Source organism: Electrona antarctica, assembly GCF_951216825.1.
Source record: "Electrona antarctica genome assembly, contig: scaffold_26, whole genome shotgun sequence".
NCBI classification, from domain to species: domain Eukaryota; kingdom Metazoa; phylum Chordata; class Actinopteri; order Myctophiformes; family Myctophidae; genus Electrona; species Electrona antarctica.
Window position 1 is genome coordinate 1,593,645 of NW_027636995.1, and position 12,591 is coordinate 1,606,235.

Here is a 12,591-nt window from a genome sequence, read left to right on the forward strand (position 1 = left end):
ATATACGATATATCGTTACATGCCTACTGATTACCATGTTCTTGGTTGTTGTCATAGCACGTTCTTAAGTACAGTGCTGGAGTTTAATGTACTCCGTTGGTTCCGTTGGTTGTCGTTCGTGCAGCTGGGAACAGGAGCGGTGCAAGCGGCGCAGGAAGTGGCGCGCGGAGAGGAGGAAGGAGAGCGTGAACAAGGAGGAGAGCGAGAAGGAGTCGGACTGTCCCCCGGACTCTCCCCCGGACGCCACGAGCGGCGAGACCCGCGAGGTGTGCCTGGCCCGCGAGACCCTCGGAGCGCTCATGAACCAGCAGAAGAAGATCAGCAAGCAGAAGGTATACCGTAACGCAGGACTGTTGCAGCAGTGTTGATTTCCTCGACTAAAACTAAGACGAAAAATTGTCTTCGCTAACTTTTTTTCACTAAAAAACTAAATGGAAACTAAATGGAAACTAAGCTACTAAGCTACTAGATAGAGACTAAATATAAGTGTAAAAACAGTCATTACGACGGCATCAAGACCCACCAAAATACATTTTAGTTGACTAAAATCACCTGTAGATTTAGTCGACTAAAATCTTAGTCTAAAATGCGGTCGACTAAAATCTTAGTCGACAAAGTCGCATTCACACCTTTGGTAGACTCGATGCGAATGGGCGGAGAAGTTGGGATTCTTGCATATTTAATTTGCTGCGCTTTTGCCTTCACACTGCGCTGTCATCCGCAGCAATTGGAAACGCAGCAGGGACCTTATCAATGTGTTCAATTCATTAACTAGCCTACACAGTGAAATCTATGGTGTTAAAATTATACTCATAACGTGCATGTGTCGTGCCGTCGGGGACTGGACCTCTCTCTCTCTCTCTCTCTCTCTATGCACGCAGCCACGCACTGTTCTTTTGGGCATAGAGGCACAGCGCTGAGCGCGCTGAGCGCACTGAGCACAATGTTTACAAGTTTATCGAGATGAAGAAAGTTCCCCACACAGTGACAGCACTCCATGTTTACGCACAGACAGACAGAATATTCTGTATTCTACACTGCAGTGTTTTTATGTGTTTCCTTAAGCAATTGATTAATGTACTCGGTCTCCTCATTCGACCACGTCTATCCACGGTAACGGGACATCTTTGCGCTGCGTAAAATATGCCTTCTCCGTCTCCAACTGTGTTTAGCTCCTCACCCGCCACATTGTTTGCTTCATTTCCTTTATTTGCTGCGGATTGCATTCACACCTGCACCGAATCGAAATCAAGTGCGATTGGAAGCGAAGCGAAACCCCCGTTTCTTGGCGGAGTAGAATGCGGTTCTTTGATACGCATTAGGATTCGAATGAGGCTTCACACCTGCCAAACTCTCATGGGTCTGTACACTCTCAGAGTCACAGACCCATAAGGGTCTATTTATTGGACTATTAGTATTATTGCAAACAAAGTGAGCACTACGAAGTGAGCACTAACTATAGAATCTGGCCAAAACTGTCTGTCTGTCTGTCTGTCTGTCTGTCTGTCTGTCTGTCTGTCTGTCTGTCTGTCTGTGTGTCACGCTGTAACACCACCTGTGTGTGTGTGTGTGTGTGTGTGTGTGTGTGTGTGTGTGTGTGTGTGTGTGTGTGTCAGACTGCCCCACCAGCTTCGTTCGCTTCCCGCGTTTACGCGTCTTACTTGTGTATGTACTATTATTATGTACTATGTACTATTATTCAACAGTATATTATGGTCTCTGTTGGGTGAAAACCTCTATGTCCAAAACGGTTACTTTTCAGGATTAAATAAAAAACAAACAAAAAAAGCCAAAGTATTCGATCGGTGAGCTCGAGCTTGCAGATCTGCTACTTTATTTTGTGTGACGCTGTAGTGAACTAAAAATCTTCCCTCCTTTTTTCGCCACCCCCATGCACCTCGCAACGCAACGCACGCAGACGTCGCTGGAGCGCCGCTTCCTGGAGCTGCGCGAGCGCGCTCGCTGCCTGGAGGAGCTGCTGCCGCGGCGGGTGAGCTCGGAGGAGCAGCGCGAGGTGCTGGGCCTGCTCTGCAAGGTGCACGAGCTGGAGATCGAGAACGCCGAGATGCAGTCGCACGCCCTGCTCAAGGACAACGTCATCCGCCAGAAGAACGTGGCGGTGCAGCGCTTCGAGCAGCACCGGCACCTCTGCGACCAGATCATCCAGCAGCAGAGGCGCTTCATAGACGGTGGGTTGGGGTTCAGTGTTGATTTCGAAATTTTTATGACGAAAAATGTTCGTCGACTACCTTTTTCCACTGATGAAAACTAAATGGAAACTAAATGAAAACTAAGCTATGATGACTAAAACTAAGACTAAATATATCGACAATTTCGTCAAGAAATAAAAACTATAGTGGACAAGAGATCCAGTATAAGTCATTTTACACTTGGTTGTATGCTGAAAATAGCCGATCTACCAGCTCACAACGCGTCACAACGCGACGCATTGTGAGCTTGTAGATCGGCTATTTTCAGCAAGTGTAAAATCATCCATTACGACGGCATCAAGGCCCGCCAAAATACATTTTAAACTACATCAACCGTAGATTTAGACGACTAAAACCAGACCAACACTAAAACATTCCAGGTGACTAAAATGTGACTAAATCTAAATGAAAACTATTCAAAAGACTATGACTAAAATTAAAATCAAAATGTGCTGCCAAAAACAACACTGCCCTTCATTGACAGTGGGAAAATAGCATGCAACCATCACAACACGCTGCGACGCGTTGTGATGGTTGCATTGTAGATCAGCTATTTTCAGCAAGTGTAAAAAACAGTCATTACGACGGCATCAAGGCCCGCCAAAATACATTTTAGTCGACTAAATCAACCGTAGATTTAGTCGACTAAAATCGCATGACATTTAGTTGACTAAAACTAGACTGACACTAAAACATTCCAGGTGACTAAAATGTGACTAAAACGAAATGAAAACTATTCAAAAGACTGATTTACTGTCAAAAACAACACTGTTGGGTTCGCCGCATGGCCGGCGCTGTCTATATTTATCCTGATCATTTTAGACAAGGTGCAGTAAAGTGGTACACGTCCAAGGCACCCCGTGGTTTCCATTCTAAAGACCTGTATATAGTACACATCATTACAGTAATTAGTGTTAACATCCCTAGTTTACAAGTACCGGAGGTAACATGAGGATGATTACGACGGTGTGTGTGTGTGTGTGTGTGTGTCTTTTTCTTTCTCTCTCTCTCTCTCTCTCTCTCTCTCTCTCTCTATTCAATTCAAAGGAGCTTTATTGGCATGAGAAAACATACGTTTACATTGCCAAAGCAAAAGTGGAACAAAACAATCAAGATAAAACAATACAATAAACGTGTAAACAGAGCTGTGTTATATTAACACTTTGAGTAATACTATCTTGTGAGACTATAAAAGATTGTGCATTTTCTGTCAGAGATAGTTATACAACCATATAGGAGACGCTTTATACTTTTGAAAGTTGACAGCAGTATTTCAATGTTTTATACATGTTATAAACACGGTTTTCCATCTCTCTCTCTCTCTCGCTCTCTCTCTCTCAGACCACAGCCTGCTGGTCCCTCCTCACCTCCAGGAGTTGTATGACATGTACCTGAGAGAACATGATGAGAGGAACCTGGACAGAGCCATGGCTCTGGAGAAGGTCACCATCCGACGCTCCATGAAGGTAGAGCAACACAACACGACACAGTGGCCTGAGTCACTCAGTCCAAGGAACTTTTTATTTTGGCCTAAATCAGCTGTTTGTGACACTGGCCCACCTATATTCTTATTGAATAGTAGTATAATTAATAGTAGTAGTATAATGTAGAGCTCTTCACGGGTCCAGAAAAATGGTCCCGAAAACCAAAATTAATCTGTGACATGTTACCGATTCCGACCCGTTCCGAAAGCATTTTCAAGTAGTTAAACCAAATGGATCCGTGACTATTTCGTCCTATTCCGACCTGTTCCGAGATTTCTTTCAAATGGCGGTGCCGCCCCCGACCGAGATCCGATATTTCCAACATTCCGAGAGACCCGACCCAGCCAGGCAGACATAAATGTGGACTTCATGAAATAATATAGCGGACATATTGACCAATTACAATTTTATGATTAGAGAGAGAGAGAGAGAGAGAGAGAGGTTTTCTGCAGGCTGCAGCAGAGGGTGGGAGGGCTAAAGAGAGACTTGTCTCTTCTCTTCTCCTCAGAGTGCGTGCATTTAAAATTAACCATACGGATCATTTGTTTTTTACACACAATCATCAGAGTTTTAGCAGAAGCAGATGCATGTACCGGTCTTGGCTGAATGGAATATTAAGGCGCGACACTCAATGCACTTATAAACAGCTCCTACTTTGCTCTCTTCTTTATCCACGTGTGGGGAATGGGATACACAGGAGAGTTGTCATGGTTGCTTTAAACCTTCTTATATTAATTTGATTTGAGCTTTGCTAGTTTGCTTTCACCTCGTTCAGAGCCTATATGGCTCTGACCTCGATGAGGTCAACACTGTTGTCGGGATCCGTGATCGTGATATAAAGTATAATTGCACGCCAGTGTTTTCATTCAAATCAGCGCAAGGCAAACCAGGACAGTTTGCTGCAACACTAACCTGATCCTAGGTCAGCCAAAATGATCACACTTTTAACGGAACAAAAAAGCACAGACAGTAGGCTACGCACACACACACGCACACGCGCGCACGCACACGCACGCACGCGCACACGCACACGCACACACACACAGTAGCCTACGGGTCTTCTCGGATCCACTCGGACATTACACATAATGATTGACAGACCCGAGATCCACGGGGGATACAGTCGATTCCGACCCTACCCAAGCTGATTATGATAAAACACGGCTCCGACCTGAGCGGGTCTCAGGTCCACTCGGGTATTTTCTAAGTCGGGAGACCCGGTGAAGAGCTCTACTATAATGGCCTATGTCAAGAGTGTGACCTACAATTTAGGCATTTAGCAGACGCTCTTAATCCAGAGCGACTTACATTAAGCAAGAACAAAAAACATGGCAATTCATCATAAACATAAAACCTAGGACATTTTATGTTGCCTAAGTGTGACTTAGGCAAACATAATAATTGGCCAAAGTAAGGTAATTTAATATAACTTCTGACAAAACTATCTGACAAACATCATATATGTATGTTCATATTTCTGAAAATCGAAAAAAGAAAAAAAATACCTATAGGCCATTATTTTAGCACCTGAGTGTATACGGTATTAGACCAGATTAAGTGTAAGCTAATTTCCAACCGTAGTATTGTATTGTTCCCCTCTGCCTCAGATCTCGCTGTGTGATTGTACTGTACTGTACTGTACTGTACTGTACTGTACTGTACTGTACTGTACTGTACTGTACTGTACTGTACTGTACTGTACTGTACTGTACTGTGTGCATTATTTAGTGGGCAATCTGTGTAAAGAGGCTATCTGCTGTTCGGCAGCTGAATAGCAGCCGGAACAAAGGATAGTTTGGCGGAGTAGAATGCGGTTCTTTGATGCGCATTAGGATTCAAATGAGGCTTCACACCTGCCAAACTCTCATGGGTCTGTACACTCTCAGAGTCACAACAGTTCAAACTCAGACCTAAGTGGGTGATCCGAGACCTCCAGGAGGGAGGAGGCTCTCTTAAACATCTGCCTCTTGTACAGGTCTATGAGTTGGGCTTTGGGTTCTCCCAGAAATCTTACTGGCCACAATTTGACGATGCTGCTGAGCCTGTTCTTGTTAGCCAGGGTCAGATTACCGTACCAGGCAACAATACTAAACATAAGAAGAACGGATTCAATAAAACTTCTGTAGAGAAGAGTCATCGTTACAGACGAGACATTCAAAGAACGCATTTTCCTCAGACAAAAAAGACGCTGCTGGACTTTTTTTTGAAGTAGAGGAAATATGAGAATCAAAGCAAAGTTTGTTGTCAAGAATGACGCCCAAATATTTGTAGCTCTCTGTATTGTATTGTATTGTATTGTATTGTATTGTTCTCCTCTCCAGGAGGGCTCTCTGCCTCAGATCTCGCTGCCCAGCCGTGGACGAGACCCGCTGCAGGACATGGACTCTGACCAGGAGAGTGTTCGCAACGGAGCGTCCAATCACAGGCGAGGACAGGCTAAGATCCGACGGCACACACTGCCCCCCATCCTACCCGAACCCGACGGGTAAGAACACCCTGCCCCCCATCCTACCCGAACCCGACGGGTAAGGACCTAAACACATCCTGCCCCCACTCTACCCGAACCCGACGGGTAAGGACCTAAACACATCCTGCCCCCACTCTACCCGAACCCGACGGGTAAGGACCTAAACACATCCTGCCCCCACTCTACCCGAACCCGACGGGTAAGGACCTAAACACATCCTGCCCCCACTCTACCCGAACCCGACGGGTAAGGACCTAAACACATCCTGCCCCCACTCTACCCGAACCCGACGGGTAAGGACCTAAACACATCCTGCCCCCACTCTACCCGAACCCGACGGGTAAGGACCTAAACACATCCTGCCCCCACTCTACCCGAACCCGACGGGTAAGCATCTGTGTCTGTAAAGTATCCATCAATCCATTCGTCCATCTCCAACCACTTATCCGGAGTCGGGTCAAGGGGGATTACAGCTCCAGCAGAGAGCTGGAGACTTCCCACTCCAAATAGCAACATTTTGTATAGCCTGGGGGGATACCCAGGTCGTTCCCAAGCCAGATTGGAGATAATAATCCTAAACCTAACCGTGCTGAGATTTTGAGAAGAAGTTTGAGAATGACTGCTTTAAAGAGCAGAACTTCGTTATACTCATGTTCTAATTACTGTTCTTGTCTGTCTGCCTGCCTGCCTGCCTGCCTGCCTGCCTGCCTGCCTGCCGACATTTCAGGGACAACAACCGGGTGTTTAAGAGCAGTCCTCATGCCAGACACATTAAGAACTCTGTGGTGATGACCCCGCCCCCCATTCACATCAATGGACACGGCAACCGAGAGGTGAGACATCCTCTATTGTTACATCATCACGTTATAGAAGCGAGATGCTGGGTTCATACAGAAGAAAAATACAGAGCAAAGCGGCATTTCTGTCACGGAGTTGCCATTTAATTGTTGCACAACGAGCTCCAGTGGCGTGCACAGATAGACACTAGGGGGTGCTAGAGCACCCCCTGCCCTCGATCACTCTGCTGATTTCTGATCGTCTGCACCTTTGTTAAATTGACGCACACATGCGCATACATGCGCGCGCGCGCGCGCACACACACACACACACACACACACACACACACACACACACACACACACACACACACACACACACACACACACACCTCGCTCTAATTAATTAGTCTCATGCAGCTGTGCCTATACTCCCGGCAGATCCTGCCGGGAGCTGCCTATGCCATAAAAAGCATAGGCGAGTTCCAGTCTATATCTCTTGTCCTAACAGGGTCTGCAGCCTCACTGTGTCACCTCTCTCTCTCTCTCCTAACAGGGTCTGCAGCCTCTGGGTCCAGACTGTCCTCTGAGATACAGTCACCTCAGTCACAGTGTCAGCAGTCACCTGGACTCGTCCCCGGAGAGCAGCGAGGCCGGGGCTGAAGTCCCCCTCTCACGCAAAGGTATAACGCACTTATCCCTGCCTCTCATATAAAGGTAGCACACACCCCTGCCTCTCACGCAAAAGGAACACACACACCCCTGTCTCTCACGCAAAAGGAACACACACACCCCTGTCTCTCACGCAAAAGGAACACACACACCCCTGTCTCTCACGCAAAAGGAACACACACACCCCTGCCTCTCACGCAAAAGGAACACACACACACCCCTGTCTCTCACGCAAAAGGAACACACACACACCCCTGCCTCTCACGCAAAAGGAACACACACACCCCTGCCTCTCACGCAAAAGGAACACACACACACCCCTGCCTCTCACGCAAAAGGAACACACACACCCCTGCCTCTCACGCAAAAGGAACACACACAGCCCTGCCTCTCACGCAAAAGGAACACACACACACCCCTGCTACAAACTTGTCATGTAATGACCATGACCATGGTGAAAAATGTCAAATATTTTCTGAAATGTTGCTATTGTTGCCGTGGAGCAGGATCTTGTGGATGTTTTGGTAAATATATGGTAAATGGTGCATTTATAAAGTGCCTTATTATCCAATGTGCTTTACATAGATTTTACCCGTCTGTAAAACAACTGCCCTCTCCAGACCACGAATGCAGCATTTACTATAGTGAAAGTAATGCAAATGCTCCATGCCATGCCGGAAGGCAGCATTCAGGAGAATTGCTTTTTTTCCCCGAAGTCTCCTGTATTTTGCAGTATTTTGCGTTGAACATATTAGTTTAGAAATCCAATGTCGTTACACCGCATCTCCACCAGCTAAAGAGTGCTGGGTTGCGCCCCGAAAATAGCTGATCTACAAGCTCTCAACACGTCGTAGCGTGAGCTTGTAGATCTGCTATTTTCACTATTTTTGTCCAAGTGCCCTCTTACGGGATTTCAGCCCCTGCCCGTCTAACACTCTCTGCACGTTCCTGCACACATTCATACACCGATAGCAGCGGAAACCATGCAAGGCACCAACCTGCACATCGGGAGCAGTTAGGGGTTCAGAGTCTTGCTCAAGGACACTTCGACACTAACTCTGGGGGAGCCCAGGTTTGAACCGGGAACCTCACAGTCCATCGGCCGCTCTAATACCGGCCACTCTACCCCTGAGCCACTGCCGCCCTTTTTCTATGTACTGTAGACTACGTTTTTTGTTTGATGCATGTTTGATGTGTGTTTGTAGATGTTCTCAATCTGCTGCACGAAATTGTCATTGTCGAATTGTCAAATGAACACAAATTGCCCCGTTTGGGACAAATAACCTTGACCACGACCATGACCTTTTTATCTGAAGCCACTCTGTCTCCTCATGGGTGTCTGTCCACACAGAGAGAGACAGAGCAGCTCTTTATCTAAAGCTGTCTGTCTGTCTGTCTGTCTGTCTGTCTGTCTGTCTGTCTGCCTGTCTGCCTGTCTGTCTGTCTGTCCACTCGCAGAGCGACAGCAGCTCCTGCGAGGCGTCCAGAGCATCGCGGTGAAGGCGGCCCGCCGCCGCTCCAAAGCTCTGGAGGAGGTGGACGCCACCATGAGGCTGCCCCCTCCTCCCTCCCCGCTCGACCCCAAGAAGCACAAGAGCAGCCTGTCGCTGAGCGAGACGGCGCCCCCCAGGGGCCCGGCGCTGCGGCGTGGCAGGTATTTAATATTTTTAGTTGACTAATAGTCATAGAAGTAATTAGCAAATTAGCAATTTAATTGTGTCTTTTGGCATTGAACATTGGAACAACATGTAACTGTATATGTCTGCCTTTTATAGGCTCACGATCATTACTTTGATTAATGATTGATTAATTAGTATGAATAATTGTCATACTGTCATAAATGTGATTAACAATTTCCCATTGAACATATAAAACACATCAACACAATTACATTTCTGATATTTACAATAATTACAATAATCAGTACGAACTGTATTTTTAATACAGTTCGTATTAAAAATGTAGAACGACGTCAATGTAGATTGGCTAGTTGAACTATTCAAAAATGTTTTTCCAAATAGTAACAAAAAGGCAAAGAAGTTTAGGGATAAGGGGTTTAGCGGTGACGAAAATGGAGCCCAATGTGTGCTTCCCCTATATAGCACAAATATCTGATCTACAAGCTCACACCGTGTCGCATTGCGACGCGTTGTGTGATCTGATATTTGTACTATTTGTCGAACAGATTTTGTGAAGGATTATGTTAACACCATCGGGGCCCAGGACGGAGATCACCGTCAAGTTCAAGTTCATGGTCAAGTGCCACAGACGGAGATTGATAAACGGGACGGAGATTAATGATATCAAAACCGATCGCATCGCTCCACAGCCTAGGAGCGCTTGTTGCCCAATCCTCGGTGTTGCACAACAGTGACACGTCATCGAAAATGTTCCCTGCCTGTTTAGCGGACGAAAACGAAAATCTTAAAACGTTCATAACTCGCGATCTAAATCATCCCGTCTAATTATGAAAAAAGATCCTGTGTTAGACGGCGCTCCGAGGTCCAGTCGCTAATCGCGATAGATTTATTCTTACCTCCCGTTGTTGTCGATCGACTCTAGAGTGGTGTGGCTATTGTTAGCTGCTACACAGACATTCACAACAACTTCCGGTGCGTCGGTAAAAGTGGTCCGGGCGCTATAAATGATGGGCACATTTTATTAATGGATTAAATAGGTCCAGTGTTAACAATAATTGCGTTTATCTCCAACAACTTGCTGCCCGGCCCCACTAGGCAGCCCAGTCCCGAGCTGCGTCACGCCACCTCGGACGACAACATGTCCAGCAGCACGGCGGGGGAGGGGCCGGGAGGACCCCAGCAGGGCACGTGGACACGCCTACGCAACCGCCCGCCGCCCCTCCCCAATAAGAACCCCGCCCCCCGCGAGCAGCAGGACTTTGAGGCCCGCCGCAGGAAGAGGCGGTCCCGCTCCTTCGAGGTCACCGGTCAAGCGGTGAGTAATCACTTCCTTTGCTATGGTTGCTATGGTTAGTATGTGACGTCACTGACATCACCGACCTGTACGTGGCCCCACGTACATGTGAGCATGGTTGCTATGGTTAGTGTGTGACGTCACTGCACCACTCAGTTCACACGGGTGTGATTTCTAGTAAGTAAGTAAGTACATGGTATTGGAATACAGAGATATATTTACAGTAGGCTTGGTGGTTTGAGTTCCACTCTCAAACCTTTGTGTCATGATTTGACAGATTGTTAACCGAGAGCTTGAAGATCTGTAGGATCTGCCATATGTTTGTGTACATTTTTAATTCAATTCTACAAACCATTCACCACTGAATATAGTTACGGGACAGGTCATTGATTACAACTGCAGCACTGCAGCGAAAGCACAACGGACGACAAAAAAAACAAAATAAATCATGGTATTCTTTCCTGGTTTTTAAGCGGTGCGAGACAAGACAGCAGATTCTGAGAAAATGTTCCTTGCTCTGTCTTTGTCTTTGTCTTATCAGTCTTTGTCCCTTTCGTGAAAACCACAAAGAAATATTTTGACGACCGTCGCTCTGAACTGGCCAAATGATGGCAAGGGGCTCGTTTTTGAAGATAACAAAATAAAAATGTGAAGTTGGAGTTGTTAATCTTTCTCTAATAATCCCACTCCTCCCTCCACACTACAGCTGCCTCAGACCAAGACCACCGCGGCCCACAGGTTCCGTCCTCTGGACAGCACGTCGGACCCCCACCTGCACATCAACGGCCAGCCCCCCGCCCCCCTGCTGCGACCCCCCCACCACCACAGGACCGGCCCCCCTCCCCTGACAACCAAAGCCAGGCCGCCCCTGCACAACGCCCAACAAACGGGTAAAGACTGTGCTATACGACGTTATCCTTTGTATATAACGCCTCCGCGACTGACGTGGCCTCCGAGAGGCGTTATGTGTCTGGGTTGTCCCTATATATCTGTTAATGGGATCTATGCACACTCGCCATTTTGGAAAGAACTTGGGCCCCTTTACCTATAGAGCGTCGCAGTCCCGCCCCCTTTCATGACGACACGCCAGGCCCAGGAAATAATTCCCAATGCATTTTTCCCATAGACATTTCAAAAAGTATTTATTTAAAGACCTTTTAAGCGTCGTACAAAGCCAACTCGAGCTGCTATTTTTGAAAAATCGTGAAAATGTGTGCAAATCTTTGAATATATATTCTTTCCCAGTGAACGCTTTTAACTCAAATCTTTGCTTCTGGGAGGGGAGTCCCTAAAACAACATATTTTGAGATTGGAGTCCGGGGCCAATTCCATATATTTCTGGGAGACCTTGACATGAAATAGTTTGAAAACCACTGACACAGAAACATGGGTTTTTCATAGAAGACATTGTAGAATCATCCTCAGGTCTAAATGGGTTAAAAGTGTTAAGGACCATTGCTCTGAACTGACCAAATGATGACAAGGAGCTCATATTTTAAAGACTGTGATGAAGTTGTTGTTATAATATTATATTGATGGTCCACAGGCTCCACCAACGAGTCGTCCACAACCAACATCAGCAACCTGAGGCGAGGGCCCCACCTGAGACAGCCCCAACCGCTGCTTTACGTCACCACCACGGGCCCCGGGGCCCAGCGCACACGCAGACACTGAGGGAGGAGGCCCCTAGAGGCCCCTAGCCTGCTTTACGTCACCACCACGGGCCCCGGGGCCCAGCGCACACGCAGACACTGAGGGAGGAGGCCCCTAGAGGCCCCTAGCCTGCTTTACGTCACCACCACAGGCCCCGGGGCCCAGCACACATGCAGACACTGAGGGAGGAGGCCCCTAGTGGCCCCTAGCCTGCTTTACGTCACCACCACAGGCCCCGGGGACCAGCACACACGCAGACACTGAGGGAGGAGGCCCCTAGCCATTCTCTACGACACTGAGGAGGCCCCTAGCCTTCCCTACGACACTGAGGAGGCCCCTAGCCTGCTTTATGTCACCACCACGGGGCCTGGGGCACAGCGCACACGCAGACACTG

The 12,591-nt window shown here is 47.4% G+C and overlaps 1 protein-coding gene across 1 annotated transcript in view; it reads left to right on the forward strand.

Annotated features, from left to right (window-relative positions):
• The window catches only part of LOC306919558 (kinesin-like protein KIF19), a gene marked incomplete at both ends in the record, with an annotated part of 56,941 nt that extends 44,724 nt beyond the window's left edge, over nucleotides 1-12,217 (forward strand). Inside the window, 10 exons of the mRNA XM_079532320.1 lie at nucleotides 125-332; nucleotides 1,919-2,189; nucleotides 3,552-3,676; nucleotides 6,016-6,179; nucleotides 6,889-6,994; nucleotides 7,494-7,620; nucleotides 9,068-9,263; nucleotides 10,345-10,564; nucleotides 11,250-11,433; nucleotides 12,090-12,217. Coding sequence (XP_079388446.1) covers nucleotides 125-332; nucleotides 1,919-2,189; nucleotides 3,552-3,676; nucleotides 6,016-6,179; nucleotides 6,889-6,994; nucleotides 7,494-7,620; nucleotides 9,068-9,263; nucleotides 10,345-10,564; nucleotides 11,250-11,433; nucleotides 12,090-12,217 — 1,729 coding nt within the window. The remainder of the gene's footprint in view (nucleotides 1-124; nucleotides 333-1,918; nucleotides 2,190-3,551; nucleotides 3,677-6,015; nucleotides 6,180-6,888; nucleotides 6,995-7,493; nucleotides 7,621-9,067; nucleotides 9,264-10,344; nucleotides 10,565-11,249; nucleotides 11,434-12,089) is intronic.
• Nucleotides 12,218-12,591: the final 374 nt, after the last annotated feature.